This window comes from Schistosoma haematobium, chromosome 4, assembly GCF_000699445.3.
Source record: "Schistosoma haematobium chromosome 4, whole genome shotgun sequence".
Taxonomy (NCBI): Eukaryota; Metazoa; Platyhelminthes; class Trematoda; order Strigeidida; family Schistosomatidae; genus Schistosoma; species Schistosoma haematobium.
Genome location: NC_067199.1, coordinates 30,610,232 through 30,637,998, shown reverse-complemented (window position 1 = coordinate 30,637,998; position 27,767 = coordinate 30,610,232). Strand labels below are relative to the sequence as shown.

Below are 27,767 nucleotides of genomic sequence, written 5' to 3'. Positions count from 1 at the left end.
TCTCTCTAAGTTTCTTAAGAATATATAATGCGTATATTGTTATTGGGATATAAAGCAATGTCAATCATATGTAGTTGTCTTCATTCTACCGCACATATTGTTTTGGTCAGACATTGTTTTCACTTATGTATAATGTATACGTATAAGCATACATACAAACACGGAAACTATATGTGTATATACTGGCCTTTAAGTACATATTCATTACTTCCATTATCTAGATGATGCTTGTAAACTGTTTATCAACCTAGTAACTTAGATTTAATTGTTAGCCTCTGCTGATTCTTCTGATCTCATTTCCATTCAATCTAAACTTGAAATAAATGTAATCGTGAATGAATTCCGATCATAGTTTTCAGTTGCCAAATATCTCATTTAATATAAGTTAAAGTGATGCATATATTAGTGGACTTTCTGCTCTATGATACACTTATTAATTTGTGGAAGTGTCTGTCAGCTTCATGATGCGTCCAACTTATTGAAGTTAGGAACGAAAATTAAGTTTCCAAATGATGTTTATCAATAAAATGAATATTTCGTTGATGAAATCTTCCTTAATGATTTACTTTAAGAGCAATACAGTTGTAATATGGGTCATTAAATGACAATCCAGAAGTACAAAATCTTTTATACACCATTTATTTGGTGATAACCAGTTGACAATCAGTTGAAATTGTTCATAAAACCAAACGGCATCTCCTAAAATGTATACCCATTAACCATTTCCACATTGAAAGAGCGTTAGTAATGCGTAGCCTAAAACTATTTCTGTATGCATAGAAACAGTTTGTTAGATCACTATGTCATGGATCTTCTAGATACATTTCCTATATACTTTATCAGTTTCTCTCACACTTTATTTTGAAAACATGTATCCTTCGTCATCCTAAAGTTATACGTAATCTCATAATTTTTAATTCATCGGTTCCGAACACATCCCACCAAAATTTTTTTGTTTTTGTTTGTTAACTCATTAATGTTGTCATTATCACTTTTAGTCCATCTTTTTCCTTTTTCATTATAAATTTTTTTCACCTAATTGATAAAATCTTGGTTTTATAGTTGTTTACTAGCTCTCTCTTACTCTAAGTGTTCTAGATGTTCAAATAATAGTTAACTTGGTCAAAAGTAATTCATAATGATATGAATATATCTATGGCTTGTTTCCCCATCCCATTTTCCGTATTATGATTTTTCTCTGTCTTACCCACACTTATCTAATCGCTTTCCTTTCCTGTGTGTGCTTTCTGAATTCATGTTATTGTGGAGTGTAACAACTTGAACTAGTTCATTCATACGACCAATATTTTGCTAGCTAATCTACCTGATCTTTAGTACACACTTGTTTTTTCTTGTAAATAACAGTACCTGAAAAAAAAGAAGATTTTAATTTTTATGTCAACAGGAAAAGTATCCAGGTGTTTTATTTGCCTTAAAACTAACCCATTCATGGCAATAATTTTTGGTAGAAGCTCACAATTTTCAGTCCATCAAAGTTTCCTTTATATTTTCTGTTACTGTTTACTTGATACATTATTTTTCAAATGTTAACAACGTCTATTTATCATTTAGAATAATTATTGTCATCATTTTCTTATATCCTGTCACGTGAAACGTTTTTACTTCAACAGATTATATCTGGTTTCTTTGTTATTTCTTAAAATATTTACCAGTTTCTCATTGAAAATTGCTTGTACAAATGTATAAATGAGGAGTGATATTATGTTCAACTTCAGGATTTGTAATTAATGCTGAATTTCATAGTTAGCATTACTGATCGAACTTAGCTCGTCAATCATTGAAAACTATGAAGTAATGGACAGCTATTTTGTCTTAGTATTAAGCTTCACAGCAGTAAGTAACTGGGGTTGGACACAGGACTTTTAGGTTTGATAGTGGATGCTTAACTTTGAGACTATTAAGCTAACACTGGCCTACACATTGAAATTCAAATAATATGAACTGATCTTTCTGACAGCAGTTTACTGTACAGACTATCAGATAACGTTCAGTTGAAAATATAATACAATTACAATTTTTTTAGTCACTTGGATTCATATTATTAACACAATATAGTTTAACTTCCTAGAAAATCTATGTTTTTAAATATAATGGTTATTGGGATTGAGGATTTTTTTTACAGGAATCAACTATGAGACTGAATTATTGTTCATATCAAAACAATTAGAGGGGGTGGTGGAGGTTACTACCTGTAAAAATTATTCATTCCATGCATTAAAAACAATATGCTCTATTTAGTTACATGACAGAAAATAATGTTTTATTAATAGTAATGAAATAATGCCAAATAGTATCAGAGCAATTCAAAGATTCAGTAACATTGAAACGGTTTGAAAAACGTTAACATTGATTAACATTGTCTTGGATGTACGATAAAAACCGTAAACAAACAGTCCTGAGAAAAGTAATTATTCCTATGTATGTCTTTGAAACATATTCAGACTGTAAAGTACATCGAAGATAACTGGTAATTCATCCACGGTTCTAAGATCTGTTTCATTCAAATATGAATTTTAATAGTTTTCAGTCTGCATACGCCAATCAAATTCTACAACTCTTTTTCACTAGTGTTTCGGTTTTACTGATCAACATTTGTAACGTTAAGATTTTTAAAGCAATATTATACCCACTGCATTCAATATATATATCAGAAGTGAAAGTTTAGAGTAATATCAGTAAGAGAATGCATACTTTTTTTTCATTAATAATGACTATTAAAATAGTCGATAATGACGACTTACTTAGAATTTACATAACTGAATGTACGACAACCACTTAAGATTCATAATAACACTGGTAACTGTGCAGAATTATATCAATCTCAGCGAACTTTATTATAAGTGAAATTCATTCTTAATCTTAACTAACTAAAACACTGAGTGAAAGATACGTAGTGAAATCGATTTCCATTGATGACAAAAAATTTCAGTTTCTACCATTCTGAATTATGTTATAATATATTTCTAAATATAAATTACATAGATTTATTTACTTGAATACATAAATATTGGTACAAAGGGGCACCGAATACATATGCCTCATACAAGTCACTCGATTTGTGTGTGGGCTGTGATACTGCCCGGGTGTTCAAACCGAATCAGGTGATTTTCTTAGGGGGCCACACCCGGCGCCTTCGACCTAAAGGTCTGATCCACAAGGCTGTAGAGCAACGTAAGGAGATTCAGTCCCATGTTAGTCGGTGACCAACAATTGGTTCATACTCCATTTGTTCCTTCAGGATACTGGAACCCATGTATACTATTGATTTGGAATTACAGTTTTCCAACTCCCCTAGGTGGACTCTCCATTTCCACCAACCCGGTTAAAGCATCAGACATTCGCTTTTCGTCCTCCCAACTTCTTAAACAACACCCTCGCCGCGAGAAGACAGTGAGTAGGACTTCCCCAGCAGTGTCTGTATACGCGTGGCCATGTGAGAACATTTCGAGAGGGGGAGCTAACACTTCCTACCAGGGCATTTTGGGGCAAAGAAATTACATAAAAATTTTGAATTATAAGTAGAACTGAATATAAATAGTACATTTAGTCCATATCAGTTTCGTCATTATTTTCTTTATCTATGCAAAACACTGTCAGATATTCTTTGGTTTAAAAGTTGTGAATTACTGAATGATATGTTTAAACTCAATTTATCATGTAAATTGAAACAAACCTTCTAGAATAAGTCTTGAATCGTCAAAAATATCATGGCCAGACTTCCACCTTTCAAAAATATTTTCTGAGGCAACAGAAAGTTCCCGAATAACCAAACCATCTAATTCTGTAGCAGATAACCATTGATAGCAAGGAAAAAAATATTCCAATTTCTTTTGTTGAATACTTTCACGAATTAAAATATAATCTAAAAACCAACCGGGCGCGATACTTGTGTTGGTATGTCTTACTCGAACCTTTTTTAATGACCCCAAACCTATTGCATTTAGCTGAAACCAATGTAGTATAAATAATAAGTTTATGTAAAGAGTAAAGAATCCAAGACTTAATATATATATAAAAAAATACTGATGACTTTCCAGTAGAAAACGTGTGCATATTTTCACTACATTATATGTTCATGTGATAACTTGTATTGGATATTATCTAAATGCTTAATAACAGACTCCGTTTCGTTATTGAAACTACTCAACATGTTTCAATTTAATAAAACTACTTATATGCAAATTATACTTCGAGTATTTTATACTGGAACTTTGATAAGTAAATACGTTTTTTACTTTATTAATCCTCTAAACATTATTTTATTATTTTATAATTTTGCTTGAAAAAATAAATCTTTTGTCTTAGAAAACATGAATTTACAGTTTCTATCACTAACAGACTGATCTTCCTGATTTCAATAAATTGCTGAAAACCTAACTGAAATTTTCGTTTCACTACTTCCATGAAATATGAGCAACCTAACATTTCGAAAAAGTATTCGCTTGATTGTATTACAGTAATATTTAAGAAAATAATCTGTCCAAATGTATGATAAACGTTTATAATGTAAACAAAAAGTCACTAATATAAAGTGGGCTTTAATAGTTCCAGTTGAAAACGATGAACTATACCATATTTCTATTTGATAACAATTACAATAGCGATGAACTAGTATGAAATTATTCGAATATTTTATGGAGAGACTTACATTAAATATGTCTTCGTGATTTTGTTCGAATTTGTTGCTATGAGTTTTTGAATTTGCTAAATGATATTCTTTTGATTCACTGTTTATTCCAAACAATGTTAAATAAACATGTGAATCGGTACCTGCATACTTACGATCACCAGTTTTTACAATTACTTCATAAGAAGACTCTGTTAATCAAAAGAAGAAAGAAAGACATTTTGTTAAGTATATGCCCTTTTAGTTATTTAATGGTGATCATCTAGATGGATAATCGTGTTTTTTTTCATACTTGCACAGTGACAAATCCGAAAGATATTTTAAGCATACATCTTTACCATTTATTTAGTTGACGAATTGGAGTTAAAAAACATAGGCAGACCTACAGTTATTTCATCTAATTAAGCTTAGAGTGTATAAAATAACTGTCATAATTTTTTTTAATCGGTGATTTAGATTCATAGTAACGTTTTACTTGTATGGTCATTGTAATCGCTTGGTCAACCTATATACCAATTTATATCTGAATGATTTTAACACACATTAAACACTTATGAAGTGGATATTATTATGCTCTGGATGATTTAAGATGTAATAATAATGATAATAATAATAATAATAATAATAATCAAAGAAGGGATTTTTTTGTTGTGGATATCATAATAGTTTATTATTTCAATTCATGAGTCAATTGAAGCTAGACCATTATGGAAAATCTGGAAGCACTGGGAGTGGATCGGTAGAAATTGGGCATTAACACAGTTGGATGCCGGTTCAGTGATCTAGTGGTTAAGCGCTCGCGCATGGGACTGGTGGGTCCTGGGTTCTAGTCTCACTAGGCGTGATCGTAGATACGCACTGCTGTGGAGTCCCATAATAGGAGGAAACGGCCGTCTAGTGCCTCCAGGTTTTCCATGGTGGTCTAACTTCAATTGACTGATGTATTCAACTATTAAATTAGTAATAATAATACTTTCTATACACTGGAAATTTTTATCTTTAGGAATGTTATTCAAACTAGTTTTAGTGTTATTCAGTTAAGCTTACCCATAAGACTTTGTAAAGGTTTGCCATTTTCAGTGGAAGAAAATTTTTCACAGTTCATTTGTTTGTTATCATATTGTTTGGACAACCAAGCATTGAAAAAGAACCAATAGTTTTCAGCTCCTTCTGCATCTTTTATTTCTTCAGGGACGGAGATTATAGATGGTGGACCATCAAGATTTTTATCAGTTTGTGGAACATTTAACTGATCAGAACCTTTCTGCGGTATCATGCGATTAATTTGGTGATCGGTTTTATCTTGAATGAACATTAAATGAAAACTGAATGAATATCAAATATCCCTTAGTTTGAAACTCCTTCTTAAAACATATCAACGACCCTATATTCTGTACAACTGATTATTTTCAGGCGACACTTATAAAACTGGAACACAAATCAGCGTAATACATTAACTGACTCCACTTACTCCTGACGGATTTTTTACTATGATAGAATAGGTATTCACTCCTGCCTAGATTTAAAAAAACTATTCTAGGTGGTACTATTTTGGTGGTAAAAACTATTTTTATGATATGACTTCCACTACCAGACATTGTTTTGTTTTAGTTAAATAATAAAATGTAATCTGTTGTACAGACTTGATATGTGTAGACTAACATAAGTTAGCCTTAGAAATTAAACTGACTGTAAGTTTAGTAGGCTTGTAGGGACTTTGTTGTTTTCGTTTACAACTTGATAAGTATTTCATTACTTACCAACTAAATCGATGTCCCCATTTCCATTGAATGACCAAATATATTTAATTGGATGCTTACACGTTATTCAGTGAGGAACAACAACACCAGATACCCGGAAAACTTGGATGCCATTAAGAGCTTAACCCCTTATCAAAACTGAGATGTTATACACATCAACATTAAAAAATACTTGAGAGCACTAACCTTTAGATACTTGACTCGTTACTGATCTAACTGGGCTAACTGTTGGGGAACGATTCATTTTTTGAAAGAAGTTAGATGGCTTTCTTATGAGAACTTTTTCTAAAAACCATCCATCCGATAAACCTGTCCCATCACGTTCAACTATTAATTTCTGTAAAGGCCCAATATCGGGTGCAAATATCTAGGTGAAATATAAGAAGAGTTGAAATGAGTCCAATAATAACGCATGTATGCTAGAATCTAAAACCATCTATTAACATTTCATATATTCGAATGTCACATCAAAACAAAGAAAAATTTATATTCCGGGTCCTACCACTAGTTAGCGCAAAATACAATGAAATACTTTGTGACTGCTTGACATGCTATTAGTTATTTAAACGTGGTAGAAGTATGCTATCCTGAAAACTTTGGGTGATTCAGCCAATCAGGAAACACTGCACAGTTATAAAACAACAACTTAAAGCAATATGATAACAGTGGAATAACAGCTTTTATCTGAATAATTAACCCCACCTATCAATTGATCCCTCTTAATATAAGAAAAAGGTCAACTTTACATATTAAGATTTAGGATTATCATGATTTAGGGTTCTCGTTACCCACTGACATTAGCTATCATGCAAGCGTTAGGTTTAGGTATCAAAAGTTAAACTGGAGTGTTGAGTTAGGTTTACTAAGTAGGGTAGAAGTTTTCATCTCAAACTGATATCAGGCATAATAAAATGTCTTGCCATCCTTCTGTTTACAATCTTATGAAATTTGACATTGCGATTTACAGTAAGAGTCAGAGTGAGAGAATACTATTTGGTCTTACTAAACACGCTTGAAAACGCACTGAGTTGCATCACGTACTTTAACGCACAATCTGCCTTAGGAGCAGGTATGTTTTGTAATTCAGCTTCAACATAATCTTTAATTAAAATTTCGACGGTACAATAGATATCTTAATTTATTTCAATCGTGTTAAGAACCAAATATTGTCAATTTTCATTTTGTTAATAATAGCATATACGTTATCTACCCCCTGCGCTTTAAATTTTGCGCAAAATATATGAGGGTTTATCTTAATTCTGATTCGTCCAGTCAGGGTCATCAGTATATTATTCTTTTACTTCTAACTTCTTAAATTTTACAAAAATAACTCAAAAAGTGTTTTCAAAAATAGTTATTCACACGAAATGCTTCTGGTTGACCGAATTTGAAATGATGTTGTGTTCTTGACAATCGTATAATTTCAGTTTTTCTCTTCAATGGTGTTCCATACAGTTGAACAGTGACAATACTTTTTGTCTGACTTCCACTTCTGTCACCAGTGAATATAATGATTTCGTATGGGATCACTAAATATAAGAAAGAAGCAGTTTTATTTTGTGACTTCTGTAGTTTAATGTACAATAGATAAAAAATTTCAGATATTTTGCTACTTAATGGTTACCAGAGAAATACACGTTTTAATAACCCTAGTGTTTAACAGAAAGTGCAATAAGAAACTCAAAATGTTTATTTTAAGGATACATTTATTTTCAAGTGTATCTGTATTTTTCTGTTATAGGGTTGAGAAATGTTTGTCAGCATCTAATCTGAATATCAATACGATTTAACTCATTTTTTGCCTACACAGTTAAGAATTCTTATAAACGTATAACATTAATATTGCGCTCTTATGAATATAAAGTAAACTTCAAGTAATTCAGAGAGCTTCAGATGTTCAATGGCCTACAATTTACTAGAAGATGAAAACAAAAAAATTAATGAATATGGTAAATAGACTTTCGGTTTTATCACTGGATCTAGATAATTAACATGACTTTATTTATTTATTCTTTAAATTATGAGGTGATGGTATGGTGTATGCTACTTATGTCGACAGAGAGAACTAGTACGTAACACCAATCGGATGTGGAGAACCTGGTAGCAAAAGGTTGGTATGATAGAATTGAAGAGAACGGGAACAGAGAGTAATTGTTATAGCAATGAAGGGACGATGAAGTTTGAGATGGGGAATGTGCAAATGAATTACTGAACATATGGTTTCCACATCTGATGAAAGAATTCTGTAATTTGGTATTAAAATATTACCAGTTTTCCCCATTTGTGTTGACTACAATAGTACTCTACTATTTAATGACTTCTACATGTCAAAACTGCATTATAGAAAAATTGATGTGATAGTAATTTAAACGTTTTAAGACAGTACTTTATTATCACAGCTAAGTTCACAACTAAGATAACTAACATGTAAGAAAGATGAATTAATTTTTCTTACTTCTTTCTATGTTAATGATACTTGTTGGCTGTAACTCTAATGATATTAGTCCATCGGCTTCATTTTTAGCTAACCATCTATTTACATGGAATACATATTGACGTCCAAGAAAATAATCAATCACAACTACTTCATCCAAGAACCAGCCTGAATGTGGGGCAATACTATCATGCCAGATTTTGATTTTCTTTATCTGAAATAAATTTAAACATTTTATGCTTTAATTTTCTTGGTATTAGAAACAGCAAAATTATGGTTATAAAAATTAATTCCATATTTCGGCATGGAAGTATACAGAATAATCTAGGCTTCCAAATTTCTGCTCTGTTCCATAAACTAATGTGGAAATGAAACAACACTACATAATTATTTGTTTGATAATTGGATTACCATACTTTCTGTTATAATTTTCGAATTATTTAGGCCATGAGAACTTATAATGAAAAAAATCACTCATCTGAAACAAACGTTTACCATTAATACACCATGATCACAATGGCTGAACACAATAAGCGAACAGGATTTCTTTGCTTAGTTATATTCAACACTTCATATAATGATTGGAAACCATGCAGTAACAATTTATTTTCGGATGATGTTTTAAATTTCGTTGATATTTGAGATGAATAATTTATAATATTGTACAGACAATCTATCACGGTACATCTATTAACAGAACTTTACTGATGCACTACTCAATAAAACACTGTAGGATCTTTATGTAAACCAATACTTGTTTTTTTCAGTATGATTATTTTCGTATATAAGATTCTTCATAATTGTAGATACTCTTTAAGGCATCCAAGCTAACTGCTTTCCTTGTGACTGATTAACTCCGTGGAGTATAAAGTTTATGAAGTAAATTTTTGAAATCGTTCGTAAACGGGTTAATAGTTATAAGTGCTTTTAAATTCAATAAATGTACTAAAACGTAAATACTATCAAAAAGTCAGTACAATTGACATATGAATATTATTGAATCCAAAGTGCTAAAAATGGCTAGCAGGGTGTGTAGTGAGGTCATTATCAATATGGTTGTGGATGGATATCTAAAGTTTTGTAAACTCCTGACAAGTGTTATTCTATGGGATACTAACTATCCACTTCATTCGTATCTTTTGCCTTGTATATCTTCTGGTTGAACGAGACGTCAATACATTAGAATCTATGCTCGCAAGCAAAAATATATAAGCTCTACAATATCTTATCTAACAAATATACTATGTGACGACCAGGTTCTTAGTGTTGACCTAGTCAATAACTTGTATTCACACTTTCTTTAAAAAAAAACATATCTTTCTATTCTGGGTAGTTTAGTTATTGAATTTATGTGTAAATAAATAAAAATAATATATAAAATAATATATAGAACCAATAATCGCACAACTACCGGAAAAAGAGTCGCATTTACTACGTCAAAAGACTTCCCATATTCTGACTAAACAAAAACACATTACACCAAACATTTCAAAGAAGAATTGAAGGCTCTGCATTCGTTTAAAAAAGACAAAACGATCATCATCACAAAAGCCGACAAAGGCAACACAACAGTAATCACGAATAAAACAGATTATATTAATAAAGCTCTTGAACATCTCTCAACAGGACCTTATGAAAAGATCAATCCAAAAACTTCTCTAACGATTAAGAATAAAGTCAAATTAGAAACAAGTCAACTTCTGAACGAGCTAAAACCAATCATTGGGGTCTCTCTTTGGTTTGCTTTGCATCCCAAATCATGTAATGTCTCACGATTTTATGGCTTACCAAAAATTCATAAACCAGATATTCCTCTAAGACCGATAATAAACTTCACAAACACCCCAACATATGCATTATCGAAATATTTAAGCAATATATTAAAACCACTACAGCTCAACTTACATAATATAATTAAAGACACATATGACTTTAAATCAAAATTATCCGGACTAATCATCGAGAAGAATGAAATCACGGTAAGCTTTGATGTCGTTTCTTTATACACAAGTGTACCCATTGATAAATGCTTAGAATTCATTAGTGGTTTACTTGAGAACGACAATACTCTTCCTGACAGATGTCCGTTGAGCATCACTCCAATCATGAAATCCTTAAAACTTTGCTTAAATTCAACGCTATTTACTTTAAACGGTATGTTATTCAAACAAACTAACGGTGTAGCAATGGGATCCCCCGTGTCCCCGATTGTAGCCAACCTTTTTATGGCATACATAGAATCAAATATCTTCGCCCACAACATTATACCACGAATTTGGCTTAGATATGTAGACGATACATTTGTTGTTATAAAAAAGACTCATCTAAGATCTTTTTCTAAACGAATAAATACACTTTCATCACATCAAATTCACCAATGAAAATGAAAATGTACATGGTGAGCTACCATTCTTGGATTGCTTAGTAAAATGAAATCCAAATGGAAGTCTAAACCTATCCATTTACCGAAAACCGACACATTCAAATCGTTATACTGACTTCCATTCAGCACATCCTTTCAGTGCAAAGATCTCGCTAGCCTTAAATCTTTTTAAAAGAGCTAGCAAGATCATCACATCAGAGGAAGACAAACAAAAAGAACAAATGAATGTAATCAGCAACTTACAATTTAATAATTTTCCCATGAAGATTATTAGAAGCATATTAAAACAAAACAGTTTATTACGTTATAATAATGATTCGAATGAAATGCCATGGATTGGTACTGCAGTTCTACCATACCGTCATGGCACAACGGAAGAAATCCAAAGAATCTTAAAACATCACAGAATTAAAGTATATTACAAAACAACGAACACACTACGTAATACTTTAGTTCGCCTGAAAGAAAAAATCCCTTTCATGTCCACACAGAACTGCGTCTACAAACTAGGTTGTATCGATTGTGATGCCTATTACATTGGAGAGTCATCCCGCGAAATCTTGACTAGAGCCAAAGAACATATTAGGTACACAAAGAAACATCCTAACAATCCTGTAGAATTGAACCAACTTCAAATTAAATCGGCAATAGCAGTTCATGCCATTTTCAACAACCACCAAATCGATTTTAAAAATATCAAAATATTGCAAAAAAAGGCTTTTCCAACTACAAAGAAAGGAGGGTAGCTGAGGCGTTCCATATAATGCTTAATCCTACTTCTCTCAATAGAAAAGAAGGCCTTACCATACATCCTACTTGGATAATCTATCCTAACCATTCAGTCTGATCGTATTTACAATTTCACACTATCGTATTACAAATTTAATCTCTATCCTTTCTCACCATAAAGGTCACACAAGTTTTCATTCTTAAACAATGCACACATACATGCACACACAAATTTACATACATATCACTTATGAATCACCTTGACAGAAATGACAAGACATCAACTTGTTCAGACCTGTTTTTGATTGATCCAATATTATTCTTGCATTGTTCCGTTGTACTATTTAAACTTGGATTAATTTTAATTTGGTTATTTATTCTCTGAAGAAGTGACTTACACTAAGTCACGAAACGTCAGAAAATCTAATTTTCTACTCAGTGGGATATTACAAATATATTATTTTTATTTATAACAATCAACCCAATACTCAATTTATTCGAAATTATCAAATAAAACCTTGGTAATGATACCTATTTATGTATAAATGTCTGCCGCTATCACATTTTTCCCACTTTTATGTAAAAGAAACCCATTAATAATATTAATAAACCACATGTATAAAACGTCTTTTCATTAAAGGTGAGTATATCAAAAGAATTATACAACACAGCATGCACTATGCCAGTCACAATTGACGGAGAAGATTTGGAAGATGTAAAAACCTATACATATTTGGGCAGCATCATTGATGAATAGGATGAGTCTGATGCAGATGTAATAGCGCGAATCAGTAAAGCAAGAACAGCATATTTACAATTGGAGAACATCTAGAACTCAAAGCAACTGTCAACCAACACCAAGGTCACGATTTTCAATACAAATGTCAAGACAGTTCTACTGTATGGGGCGGAAACCTGGAGAATTACAAAAGCCGTCATCCAGAAAATACAGGTGTTTATTAACAGTTGTTTACGCAAAATACTTCAGATCCGTTAGCCAGACACTATTAGCAACAACACACCGTGGGAAAGAACAAACCCGAACCCAGCGGAGGAAGAAATCAGGAAGAAGCGCTGGAAATGGATAAGACACACATTAAGGAAAGCACCCAACTGCGTCACAAGGCAATCCTTCATATGGAATCTTGAAGGCCAAAGGAGAAGTGGAAGAGCAAAGAACACATTGCGCCGGAAAATGGAGAGAGACATGAGAAAAATGAACAAGAATTGGATGGAACTAGAAAAGAAGGCCCAGGACAGAGTGGGTTGGAGAATGCTGGTCGGCGGCCTATGCTCCATTGGGAGTAACAGGCGTAAGTAAGTAAGTAATATCAAAAGAATTAGACCTTAAGAAAATGATAATAAAACAAATTAAATTGAATGACTGAATGTTTTAATGTAACTGTTTAACAAAATACAAATGATTTCTAGTTGACTTTATGACTCCATAGCAAATATAAAATTATAATAGATAGTTTATCTTCCTTTTAGAAACTTCTTTTCTACAGGTTCTAGTGATTGAGAAATTTTCATCTTTATTTGAAACTTATCATAGAAAGATTGAAAAGAAAAACGTTCTAAATAGAAAACCGAACTATCTTAAACTTAAAGATTTGTACTATTATAGATAGTATAATTCACGGTACAACGAAACAGATACCCTAGAACGAAGATGAACTTTAAAAAAACTACCATTTATAAATGAACAGCTTAAATCGATAAGTGCATTATACTAACTTATTTGTTTGCTTTCCATACCTAAGCATCACAATTAGGTTTCTTTGATATTGTTCTATTTGAAGGCAATTAGTTACTTTTAAATCTAGAATTCTCAAAATGTTCACACAAAATCCTTAGAACTATGGCATGTAAACAGACAAATGATCAACGAACATAATGAAATGAATCTGATTTGTTAAATAACTAACAGAATACTATTAAGTAAATTCACTTTCATATTGTTAAGAGCATTTGATAAGAAGGCAGTCAACAATTTACAAGATCCGTTATAAATGCAAATTGCACTGAAGGTCGATGGGACATCCTACTACATTTTAGGTGTGAACCATGGACAAAATTCAGTTCTCTCGTAGCACCTTTTTAGTTTTGAAATAATTCGACTGTAATCGTACAAAAGTATTATAGATCTACTCCAGAACTATAAAATGATTCTCCCACATTGTCTTAAATTAAATAGAGCTTACTTCACCAAGTTTTCCACAAGCTAAAATGAATTCTTCAGATTTTCCAGCTTCAAACTTCGTAATTTCTGTCTCTTTATGCTTCAGTTGCATATCTTTACTTTCACCTTGTAGTCCATACAAATGAACGAATACATTTGCTACAGTTTCAGCATTTCGACATGAACCAGTTAATACTGTTACATTATATGCAATAGCTGTGAATAAAGAAAACATAACCAAGTGGCGAAAATTATCATTACATATATGACTTAAAATTTAATCAATGGTAATTCGCGAGTCATGGAGGTAAAGTTAATGCAGAATTAATTCTTTGATTAATCATTCATTATCCCGTCAATTTTAATTATATAATGTAAACTTTGTGCACCACGCATTGTGATTTTACTTTGATAGGGATCAACAATAGCTTGTCATTACATGTATACACCTACCCCAATTTTTATAACCGAATCAAAGATACAAAAATTACCTTTTCGTTAGAGAGGGTTTATATATATAAGCATATGCTGCCAATCAACCTTTTATCACTAGATTCTATGCAAAATAATATTTATGAGACAATGATGCTGACACAATGCTTGTTTCATGTATAAAAATGCTAATAATAATATAATGATTGAATAAAATTAGGTTTTTATTTTCCCTTGTACTATTATTCTTTCAGCAACAGTATTATTCAAAAATCACTTTAATCTAACTAGTGGTAGATTAAAATGTGTAAACGGAGTTGTTCATTTACTAGATAACAAGTCTTTATAATTATATGTTAGATTTTGTTCCTTGATATTCTTTCCGCGTGTGGGAACCTTAGGTAATCGCGCACCAAACTATCTTAATCGTTATTCTACAATACTGTTTAGTGTGGCTTGTTTTAGCACGATCCCTTTACCTTTTATGGTCATATTAATATTATACCAAAATTTTCATAAAAAATCTAACAAAATTGTTTTGTAGACTTTGATATGAGGAGTGTATTGGTATAGTTAGTCTTTCTGAGAAACTGAGGTTCAAAACAAGAATGAATAGAAAATCCCTTTCTTTATAAATATATAATCGCTGGACTTTAAAATTTCGGGATATTTGCATTGTTCATAAGTAATAATAAACTTCTTCATGTAATATAATTTTCCAACCTTGGACTAGATATATTGAATTTCGATGGCTGTGTGCTTCACTACATTTCACTTGGAGATCATTTAAATAATTTTGCAATGTATATTATTTAAACTATCGTAAAAAAGTTTAACATATTTATTTCAACCTGAACTACCTGTTTCTACTAAGTATACTTGTTTGAGGAAAACGAACTTTTGGGCAACACATTGAGCTACCTACATCCTTGTATTACCAAAATCTATATATGTTTCTTAAGTGCGATTTCTTAAAGATTGTTCCAGAAAGTGGGATGCCACATCAAATACATAATGATAACATATTTTTCCATAAAAGCGTTCATTCAATTTGTGTTATTTTAGATTGTCATCATCTATTCACTAATAGGTCGGAAGTATTTGAAATATGACTTATTTTATTTTACTTAATACGTTATAATTAGAGGTAACTATAGTTACCCTTAATATACAGAGCTGGGGTAAATAACAGTAATATAACTTAGTATATACCAACAATAAAAGAATTATAGAGCTGTTTACAAACGATATTTACTTATTAGTTATATTTTATCAAATATATACCCTTCTAAGGTAAAAATTGAAAATATCATATGAAATTGTTTGAGGTTATTTACAATAGAAATGGTGAATATTCATTAGTAAACTTAGAATTTACTGAAACCTTAACTGATATCTACAATACACTATAAAGATTTTAGGCAAGATCACGTTTTAGTTTACATGTCCATGGCGAAGCATTTTATATTGAAAGGATATAAACGAAGGTTATTCTCCATATCTCTAAGCATACTTCACATTACCTGAAATTAAAGTGTCAGTTCATTTTTAATCTTAAGAGCATCCTCTCATCAAAGTAATAGTCAACATCATTTATCTCATTTTACATTATTGATAAGCTGTTAGACCTAAACTTTTAACTTCAGTTTTGATTCTTTTAAAAAATACCTTCATATGTTTTAAAATTGTTTCTTAGAATTTCTACAATTCGGTGATGCTTAAATGAATATTCAACCTTATAAACATTTATTATCCTTCATCTAATTTCTAGGTTGCAAGCATCTAGCTAAAATTGTTGATCGGTTCGTCATATAAATAATATAATGTTTTTGTTTCTAGAATGGAGAGGTTAATCATCTAGTCTTCTTTCTAACTGATTGTTTATAGAAGTTAAACAAATTCATGTGACAATAAGAAATCATAACTCCTAGATACGTCTATGACAGTTCTTTGTCTTCTGATCTCTGACAAAGAACTGGTAAAAGATTTCACTAGAAAAGGTCATCAACTTCAAAAAGAAATTCATCTGAGATAACCAATTTCTTGGACGCATATATGTTCGACTGTTTTTATTACACATTGTATTGCATACAATCTATTAAACTTAATTATTATTTATTTATTTATCTTTTTATATGAAACAGTCAATAAAAGTCCCCTAAAAAATTCTGTTCATTTAATTTGATAAGAAATATTTATCTATAGAATAAATGGGGCGATTTTAAGTTTCGTTAAATTTCTAAAAAAAATCTACATTACCATTTAATGAACTGTGAGCAAACAGTTCACGAACAATTTGTCCATCGTCTTCTCCGACATCAAACCATCTGTAAATGGTCAGAAAACAGTTATTCCTCAGTAATCTTTTCTTAAATAATGTTAGACGAATTAAAATGATAATGTTTAAATAATTATACAACAAATTAATTCCTAACACTAATAGATATTCAGTTGAACCTAGATTAAATTAAAGCTGACTGTAGTTAATTTTATTGGATATCTTTGAAATACTGAGAAATATTTAATTTGCTTTTTTTCTGAGCTTTACTTTTAAAACTTATTGCTGGATACCCTTCCTGATATTGTGAAGCCCTTCATTTTGACGTCAATTAGGTCGGACGATGTTGTCGACAAGCTCAATACTTTAATGACCCGAGATCTGACTCCAGTTAGATCGTATGATTGATTGTTGCTGGACACATGTCGTCTATTCTCGCATAAATTTATCGACTTAGTGTATATAACGAAATTAAATAATTCGAATACGAGGATGGATCTTCGAATACATATATTTGCTAGCATATGATCCTAAATTATGTACATGATAGCTTTAAGCAATTAGTTGTTTAACTATCTAGGTCTCTATCTTGATTTCAAGTTTTTACTAGTTTCTGTTAGTTGTCTAACTGAATTCAATATACAGTGCAGACTGTTTACAAGATTACCAATGTAAATTATAATGTGACAATAGTAAAATATTAAGAAATGGTGATATTTAAATGAAAAATTTGTAACCAAGATAATAAATTACTTTGTACTTATAAAAAAATATGAAATAATCCGCTATAATTTCAACAAAGTTTCGCTTGTATTCACATAACTAAGGTATACAAAAGTGATATTTCAAATAAATCATCATAGAGAAATCTACGCTTTTTGTATGACCGTGACTGATACGCGATAATTCCGTAAGCTAATATTACCAAAGCTCCGTATAATACAAGTACTTCCAAAGTTTAATTAAAATCGTAAGCTTTTTAACGGAATAAAATATGACGTCAGAAATCCTTTGAAAAACAAAGCTTTTAGAATCAATTAAAGCACTTTTCATCACACAAACTTATTAGAACTTATCAGTGGATGAAAATCCCTTACCGATAACACTCAAATGTAAGCTTGTATTTAGGGTTTTCTTTAATGGTTAATACTATTTTTGCCAAATACCAACCATATCCAGGTGATCTTTCTTCATGACCGATACAAATTTTGGAGATTGAACCCAGTTGAACTGCTTCAATAACAAATTCATCCATCTTAAGAAAAAATATTAAAAGATTAACAAAATGATAGAAAGTACGTTAAAAAAAAGTTGATAGTAATTTAGGCGTCAAATCTTTAGAAATAGTAAAATGACATTCTGTTCATGAAATTAAATTATTGGCAATCTGTGTTCTTTTTAACTTCTTGATGGCACAGAATCTACAATGCATTTTAATGTAAGTGAACAGAAACATGAATTCACAAATAAGACCTGGATGTCTATAAATACTATAAAATACTGGGAAATTACAATCGAATTCTTTACCATCTCCACTTATAACAATGAGTAATATCATTCGAACTACTCAAATTTGAGAAAAATTTCAGTTTAATCACGTGACGTTTATCATTTGCGGTATATTTAAAGTACATTGATATCGAGTTTTCTATATGTTTGTAAGTTATGTAGATCTAATGATGTTAAGTACTCATTTAAAGCGTTAATAAGTTTAACCGCTTTTGTTAATTTTCAATGTAACTGTTGACTATTCTGTCATTAAAAAGATTATTTATTTTACCCATTTCACAAACTGATTTCACTCTTAGAAGTTGATTAAGTGAAGATTTATAAACTTTTCCATTTTTTTGAAGGTACTAAAGCTTTTTTAATAAATTTTGTTACATTAACTTAATGAAGATAAAATTCATATGGAACATTCTATTTAATTATTTTAATTTATTAACCTTTTCGTTTGTTTGTTTTTGTATTATCTAACAAGTTTTGATCAACATTGTCAATCTCTGTATAACTAAAATAACTAGTTAAAACAAAAGTCTCTGAATATTTAATTCTAACTATGAAAATAGGAAATTATAAGCAATGAGTGATTTATGATGCTCTCATTTATCCCAGATACTTACGTGTTTAAGTTAATTTAGCATGACCCTAATTGTTACATTTCCAACATAAGTCCTCTTGAAACGTGTGGTGTTTTTGAAAGAAGTGTAAACCTATAGGTTCATAAATTTAGGGTTGTTGGTTAGATATATAGTGACTCACGTGCAATCGAGTTTAGTTCAATCAAGGTCTTTTGTTGACCTATTTAATGGACAAAGTCATCCATGATATAACAACTTGTTGTACTATCTTTATTATTATGCTTGTATGAAATACATATGCTTGAACATTGTTTAGCGCCTACGCATGTATTCATTCTGCTAGCTTCATTATTAACTGCTTAATCTATTCGCTGACTCATCCATTTTCCTATACATATATATATGTGTACATTTGCACCCATTCACTACAACTACTACTACTACCACTACTACAACTACTACAACTACTACAACTACTTGCTACTACTACAATCGTAGTTCGCTTGCTCATTCATTTTGCCTCTCTGCTGTCTGGTCCGAATTATCTACTAAATAAACTGTAGTAGCTGCTTCTTTTTGCCTTCTGATTTCAAACATCGTTGAAGATTATACGATAACGGTTCGAGGGTGATTAATTAACGAAGCACAGCCACTACAGAAACATTTCAGTGAAATGAGAATTTTTCAAATTTTGTAGCTAATATAAATTAGCAACACATATTTGGAATTTTTATTTATAGTATCGAGTGAAAGTATAATGGACCTAAACAAATATCGAATACTTCTGTTATTTACCTCACAGAGAAACATAACAATAGGACAATGAACACAATCCTTGAATGAACACCATAGCTTATGCAAATGCTGCTTAGTCGTGATGTACGTTGTTGCCATAGTCTACATTTAAGACGTTAACTGACATCTGTAGTGGGACAGATATAATCACCTACTAGATTCTCAAGAAAGATCATTTTGATTCTAGTTAGTTATTTTGGGTGTGTTTCTTTCGATTTATATTCTCTGTTTATTTATTTATTAGAGAGTGAACGCATGACCTAGTTCAGATATATTCGACTAACTTGTTTGAATGGGCTAATTGAAACATACGATGTCATAATCACAATAAACAGTATGCTGAATATTCAGGAAAATATACCAAACCGCTTTTTGTGCTGAGATCTAATGTATGAACTATTACTTTACTAGTAATCATCGTTAAATACTAGTTCTAGATGTTACAGAGTTTACTGCTGCACGCTGTTTACTAGCAACTATTTAATCACATGTTTTTCACTGCATTCTTCACAAGTTTAGTGTTTAGTTGAAAATTTTTAGGTAACACGTGGATTGTCTTTGGTATTCTATAATACGATTACTATTGGTGCATGATTTTTTTTTCGCTTGTTACTAACAGAAAATGTCACTAGACTTTATATTTTAAGTGTAATTACTTTAGGTGTAAGCTTTATGTTCTCTGGTACACTATTGAGAACATTAAGCATTCACTTTTAGTTAACAGAGAATAAGTGTTTCGCTTATTCTCATCTATCAGAAATCCAATATGATATTATTTCTAGGAAAGGTGATGCTATCGGATATTTTGAATACCAAGGGAAATGATTTTTAAGAAGTGTTGACACCAGCTGGCGGACCACTGACAATCAAAAAGCTCTAGGCAACAGTTTCATCTATGTCATTGAGTTAGTCATGGTATCCTCCAATGATCTCTAAAGAAAACCTGAGTTAATATTTATATTCACACGAGAAATAAGTATTCAGAAAAATTTATTCGAATTAACATTGGAATCCATGATTTATTAACCCAACTATATCAATACTGGAGCAGTTACCGACAACATCATAATCGAGTGATACTATAAAATAAATTTATGAACTTGCTGAATGTAAATCACTGGATTCTGCTTCAATGATTAACTTGTACTGTTTTATTTTTGAGACCCAAAAGTCGATGAGTTTAGTTGCGTATTGAGTATGAAATTTATACTACTACCAAGTATCAAACAGCTACTAAGCAGTTGTAAATTAGTTTTCCATACTTGGTGATTCCCAAGCTAAGATTGCTTCATAATTATAATTGTTTTCGGATTATTATCTCACTGACCATTATATTCGCCCTTCAAACATATGCTGAAATCTCAATTTAAAAATCCGATAAATAGTTTCATTTTGACTGGTAAATCCTCTTAGTGCTACAAATACTTTAAACTTACTTGATTTTGTTGAAATAACTCTGAGTTTCGATTAACTGAATGTCCAAGCCATCTTTCACCACAGTCACCTTTTTCACCAAATATATTTATAAATATATTTGCATTAGTACCAGAGTTTGGTTTATTCCCAGTGAATATTTGAAGTATGTAATGATAAACTACAACAATAAAGAAACCAAATAAATACATAATTTTATGTAGACTGTATACGGTGACTCAAGTGGTTTCTTTCTGCTTAAGAAATTTTTAAATGAAGAATAAGCTTAATTCCATTATAAACTATATGATACCAAAGAATGATGAAGTATCTTGTATTAGAAGAATGTAAAACTATGTACCCGAATATTCAATGATTTTTAGTAAGATTATCTATTCAAAGAAATTTTTGCACCACCTGTTAACACCAAGTTTTGTGTGACCTTCTGACCAGTTGTGGACGAAACATTTATTCCTCACCTCATTGGAGACTGGTGATATAAATTATTTGTTAGTAAGGTAAAAAACAACCTATTATCCACATATGTTAGTATTTTGCTTTGGAAATAGTTTCATAATATTGATTTTATTATCTATGTTACTTTATTTGACTGATAGTAGTTTACGAAGGTAAAAGTTTATTCGAATAGGTTGAGACCTGAGATTATTAGGATAATGAGTGATAATTGATCGTATAGAAATCATTTGAATGAATTGTCAAAGTGGAAAAGTAATAGTTACAATTAGAAATGATAATAGCAACAATACTATGTTAAGTTCGATATATAATGCTCATAAGCAAACTATGATCCTCCACGAGGGGTAACAGGCATAAGTCAGTACTATGTTAAGCACAAATGGAATGGGTCATATAAATGTTTTACGTAGTAGATCTGAAATAAATTAAAATATAGTACGACACCATAGTATGAAACTGAAGGAACCGGTAGGATTAGAATCCAATTGGTCGTAAATAATGTAGAACCTATCATTCATGAGTCAATGGTTTTTTGAAACAGAAATGTGTAAGGTTATGTAAGTGCATGTAAAAAAAGGTTGAGACACCACATTGAAGTATATTATTGCTTTTTATAATAAACAAAATTCCTTTTAGTCATTCTGTTTAAATTTAGTAGTTCATCTCTGAGCTTTGTGGTCGTCAGTGGTATGTCCATATGCCTTACATAGGCAACTGTAAAACAGAAGTTATTTTAGCAAAGGTTTGCGCTTTCCCGTTATTAATATTCAAGACTACTGTGATGAATATATATATATATATGTCTTCTGATGAGAATAGTATCAAACACTACTCTTTGGCTATAAATTGTTTATACATCGTCGTGATTCTAATCTAGTAGTCACTGGATATCAACTAGGAACGTCTAATAACAAATTTAAATTAACATCACAAAATTAATGCACAGAACCCACGTGGTAACGGATTAGTTATTCCAGGACCTTTAGCTGGGATCTCTCGCAAAATAGACCCATCATCTTCACGAGTACTTAACCAACGATTGCAGTAGAACTCGTATTGCTCGTGAGTCCTAAGATTAGTTAATAGAATCTAAGTAAGTGTGAAAAAGAATGACAAATATTAGAATAATTTTGATCGATTTTGATGGTAAAACCAATTTGAATGTCTTTAATATAAAGTTAGAAATATTACACCTCAACAAATTTTCTAGTGATCACTAACCTGGTGATCTCAAATATACTTGCATGTAAATGTTATCCATAAGCAAAGTTCCAGTGTATGGTTATCAATAGGTTGTATCACTACACTAGGTTTTTCTGTATTTTGAGCTCTTGGAGTTTCCTTATAAATTTTAGAAGCAACTAGATTTCTCACTTAACTGGGCCTACAGATCTTCTAGATTTACTGGGAAATGGAGGATGGTTGTGCATGGGGTCAGCAACCCCATCCCGTCGTAAACAACCTTGCTAAGAATACACTAACCAGAATAAACAATACGAACCATTTAGCTCTCCTCTCCAAGCTGAACGATCTTCATTCAGACGAATTATAACATCGCATGGTGAAGCCGATGTTCTTCGAAAGTCACGAGGCCGATGGGCCTTTTGACAACCAGATTAACAATTACTATAGGTACATGGAATGTCCTGACAATGTGGGGGACCGCGAGGATTATTCAAATGGCTACGAAAATATGAAGATACAACTTGGAGATACTCAGAATTAGTGTAACCTATTAAACCCAAGCTAGACAGAGAACGACAGATTCAGGGGGGATGCTGCTGTACTCTGGTCACGAAGAAAAAAGTGCTCCACACACTCAGGGAGTTGCTCTTATGCCGTCCAAACAAGCACGTAATGCACTTATAGGATGGGAATTTCATGGACCCAAGATCATCAAAGCATCTTTCAAAACAAAGAAATAGGGGTCAGTTCTACGAGAGGATGCAATCGAACATAGTGAAGTCCCTAGCAAGAAACCCGGCACTTCTGATGGGAGGTCTAATTGCCAAAGTCTGAATGGACAACAACGGTTATAAAGATATCATGGGACGACATGGATTGACTGAAAGATACGAAATTAGTGATGGATTCGCAAACCTATGTGCATTCAACTAATTAGTTATAGGCGACTTAATATTCCCACACTAACGCATATACAAAGCTGCATGGATCCCACCGGACCACACCACGAAGAATCAGATAGATCACATTTTCATCAGTAAAAAATACAGAAGGTCATTGGAAGACATTAGAACCAAGAGAGGAGAAGAAATAGGTTCAGATCAACAACAGTCGAAGAAGAGCTGAGAAAGTCAAGACACATGCGAAATATACAGAAGCAAACAAGAGGGTGAAGAGGAGCATTGGAGCTGACAATCAAAAATGAGTGGAAGACCTAGCAACGGCAGCAGAAAAAGATGTTAGAGGACGAAATATATGATACAACCAAGAAACTAGTAGAGAAATTGTGGGGTTTGTATGAACTAACGACTCCTTTTTACTTGATGACTGCTAGATTTCGAATTCCAAATACAATACGTTCATTAGTGCGCATCTAGCACTTATTGTTTAAATTGAGTTATTTCCGGGATTCCTAGTTTTTCCTCATTATTATCACAAAAATGCTGTGGAAAATAGAGCAACCAGTCAAATAACAAGGAAGGGAAAGCAATCACTGAGATTAAAGAACAGTAGAACAAGTGGGTAGAGCACTTTGAAGAACTCTTGAATAGACCAGCCACATTGATCCCACCAGATATCGAAACAGCACACAGATCTTTCTATGGATGTTACTCCAGCAACAAGAGAAGGAATCAGTGAGATAGTCGGATAAATCAATGATGAGATAGCATCAATACCAAACAACACACCAGCTGAAGCAAGACATCAGGCATACAAGTAACTGCAAAGATGCTCCACATTCTCTTCCGGAAAATTTGAGTGGAAGAACAAGTGTAGACAGACTGGAAAGGAGGCGAACTGCTACAACCATCATTGAGAAAGTACAAGTATTTATAAACAATTTTCTACGCAAGATACTCAGTGTCCTTTGACCGGATATCATCAGCAACATCCTACTGTGACAGCGAACAAACCAGCTTTCATCCGAACTGGAAATTAGAAGACGTTGGGGATGAGTAGGATACATTGCGGAAATCACCAAACTACATCACGAGGTAAGCGCTTACTTAGATTCCTTAAGGGAAAAGGAAAAGTGGAAGACCGAAGACCACATTACGTCTGGAGTCCGAAGCGCACATGAAAAGGGTGAACAGCAACTGGAAAGGATTCCCCAGTACATTGTTGGATGGAGAGTGCTGGTGAGCTGCCTATGCTCCTCCACGATAGATAACAGACGTAAGTAAATAAGTAAGTAGGGCTCTTCATTTCAAACACCACATATAAGAGAATTTAAATATTACTTAACGTAGAATAAGTAGAATAAACTATCATCGGTAAACGAATTTCATTGAGATCTCGTTTCCTATTCTTTAAGTTAGAAAAGTCAATATGAGAAATATTGGTATGTTTCACTAAACAGTTTTTATCTGAATAATAAAGGAAGTACTAGATATTCCGGTTGAAAAACCTTCATGGATTTAGTTTGAAATCATTGGCTAATTTTATCTAACCTTCAAAAAAAGAGAATTCGACTTGTAAAGAAATCCATTTCAGAACTAGATGAAGCATGCGCTTTCAGGATATTTTGTATATTAACAGTCTGTAATGCCTTACAACTAAGTCCTTAGCTTGAAACATATTCATGTAATACCTAGTCTTTCTTTTCTAAATTTTACCTTTATGCTGACTAAATGATCAAAAGTTATCCTGTTAGTCTATATTTGAAAATGATTATTATGTGAATGACTTTTAGAAACATATTTTTTAGATAATCATACACGCAAGTGGTGTTTTAGTCAACCGTAGCAAAATAGATGACCTGTTACACTATTTTTTCAATATTTAGTTTATAAACTGATATTATGTAAAACATGCTTATATTTTTGTCTTATTAGGATTCAAATAGATCCACTTAATATTTGGGCAGCTAAAATATTAACTAACGGATATACCCATAACTATCCAGTATCTATCAGATTAAGACATTACATTTTATTCCATAACACGTAAAGATGATCTGTTACGAGTATATAGAATGAAAAATAGTTAGTTTGGTTAGATTTTCTTATTTGGGAAGGTAGTTTTGATATAATGACATTAGTTTTTTTACTTAGTATAACTTTGTATTTTGTGCCGTGAACACAAATTCTTTATAAGCATATTTGTAATCAGAAGGTGTTTTGCGGAGATTTAAGAAATTTCACCTATTGAAATCATGAGTCAATTGAAGCTAGACCACTATGGAAAACCTGGAAGCATTGGACGGCCGGTCTAACTTAGACATTAACACCGTTGGATGCCGCCTCAGTAGTTTAGTTGGTTAAGCGCCTGGCGCGATACTGATAGGTCCTGGGTTCGAATCTCGCTAGGGGCGGGATCGTGGATGCGCACTGCTGAGGAGTCCCATTCTGGGACGAAACGGCCGTCCAGTGCTTCCAGGTTTTCCATGGTGGTCTAGCTTCAATTGACTTATTTATAATCACTATCTAACAGAGACGTACTATAAATTCCAATGTTTTTTTCACTTGATTGCGGCAGATGGATCATTACACTGCCAGTAAATTTTAGTGAGTTTAGGTAATCATTTCCTAAAAATTTGAATTATGAATATGAAATAAAAAAATGACTTGAAGTTTTTGTACAAAAATTAACTGGTTACCTCTTGAAGATGCCAGTTTGGATTTGACCCTTTGTTATCATGTGCAACTCTTAGTTTACAAGGAATACCAATATCTTTGATGTAAATACGAAATTTGGACTCAACATTTGGCTTAAACATCTCTACCATTTCATTCCTTGGTACTTTACTCCACTCGGAAGATACTTCTAAATTTGAACGATTTAGATGAATTTTCGTAGTTTTATCTTTACTACCAAATATAATAACGCTAACAGCAGCTGTCACATAATTATTTGCTATTGGGCTGGTTTTCACTGAAATTTCCCATGGTATTTCTAGTTGTTGACAGAAAAATACAGATATTTAAGAAGTAAAGCGTAATGTACATGTAGTTTGATAAATGCTGATTATTCTAGTGATCCATTATGTACCAATGAGATTTTCAAGAGATTTGATGAAAACGTTTCAGAAGAATCAAACCTTAATGACCTCATATCAAGTGTTGTTTATCCTCACCATCTAGTCAGTTCTAGTGAACTCTTTGTTCAATGAGGGAAATATGTTTCAAATAGAGTCACACTAACTGTAACTAGAGAATATGAGGACCGAACATTATTTCGTGGAGGACGATAAAGTCGGAAAATTTAAAGTCAGGATCAAAACTATGGGTCTTCAAAAAAAGAAGGGAAGGTGATGTGACTGGAAGAAAAGTCAAAATTGGTTTGATTTACTCATTATAAGTTTTATTCAATATTACTTCTGTTTTGATTCAATGTGATAATTATTCAGTGTCGTATTCGGTTTTGTTTTCTCGCATGATATTTTATTCTGTATAATATACGATATTCTTGTATTCCATTGACATGAACTATGCTCTGTATGTGATTTGTTATAACTCTAAGTATTTTTCATATATGTGATTTTATCCTAATTATTAATCAAAATGGGTGTACGAATCAATATATAAATGAGTGTATTTTCTACTAGTAGTCGTCGTGTTTCGGGGTTAATAAATCCTCACTTATACCAGTCTTTGTGTTCTTACTTTCGCGCCGTGGGAATTGCGGAGGTCCCTCGTTCCGAGTGTATGTGATAAGCGCTTCCGACACAATAATTAGCGACGACCAGATATAACAAGTAGCATTCTACTGACAAGTTATAACACAACACTTCATGGTAATAACTGTAATCTTTGCAGAATGCTGATTAGTGTTTATTCCATTTTCTCCAAAATAGAATATAGTCTGAAAACTATTACTTAATATTTCTTCCCAAATTTTGTTGGATAAGACATGCTTCATATCTTATCACTTCAGAACATCTTACTTAGTTTATCTCCTAGAAAAGTTTATTCGACCCGACTCATGGTATAACTTTGAAAGTATAGATGAATTAGCCGTTCGGTAAACGT

At 32.0% G+C, this 27,767-nt stretch overlaps 1 protein-coding gene across 2 annotated transcripts in view; it reads right to left on the bottom strand.

The window, feature by feature from the left end:
* Nucleotides 1-27,767, bottom strand: part of LOXHD1_1 (Lipoxygenase y domain-containing protein 1) — a 75,011-nt gene that overhangs the window by 32,387 nt on the left and 14,857 nt on the right. For both annotated transcript variants that reach the window (XM_051208222.1, XM_051208223.1), the window contains exons 9-20: nucleotides 26,396-26,691; nucleotides 22,566-22,701; nucleotides 21,159-21,316; nucleotides 17,944-18,101; nucleotides 16,828-16,895; nucleotides 14,159-14,352; nucleotides 8,864-9,056; nucleotides 7,771-7,937; nucleotides 6,595-6,775; nucleotides 5,696-5,950; nucleotides 4,670-4,839; nucleotides 3,695-3,965 (exon numbers count right to left, since the gene is read on the bottom strand). In XM_051208222.1, the coding sequence (XP_051066751.1) occupies nucleotides 3,695-3,965; nucleotides 4,670-4,839; nucleotides 5,696-5,950; nucleotides 6,595-6,775; nucleotides 7,771-7,937; nucleotides 8,864-9,056; nucleotides 14,159-14,352; nucleotides 16,828-16,895; nucleotides 17,944-18,101; nucleotides 21,159-21,316; nucleotides 22,566-22,701; nucleotides 26,396-26,691 (2,247 nt within the window). The remainder of the gene's footprint in view (nucleotides 1-3,694; nucleotides 3,966-4,669; nucleotides 4,840-5,695; nucleotides 5,951-6,594; nucleotides 6,776-7,770; nucleotides 7,938-8,863; nucleotides 9,057-14,158; nucleotides 14,353-16,827; nucleotides 16,896-17,943; nucleotides 18,102-21,158; nucleotides 21,317-22,565; nucleotides 22,702-26,395; nucleotides 26,692-27,767) is intronic.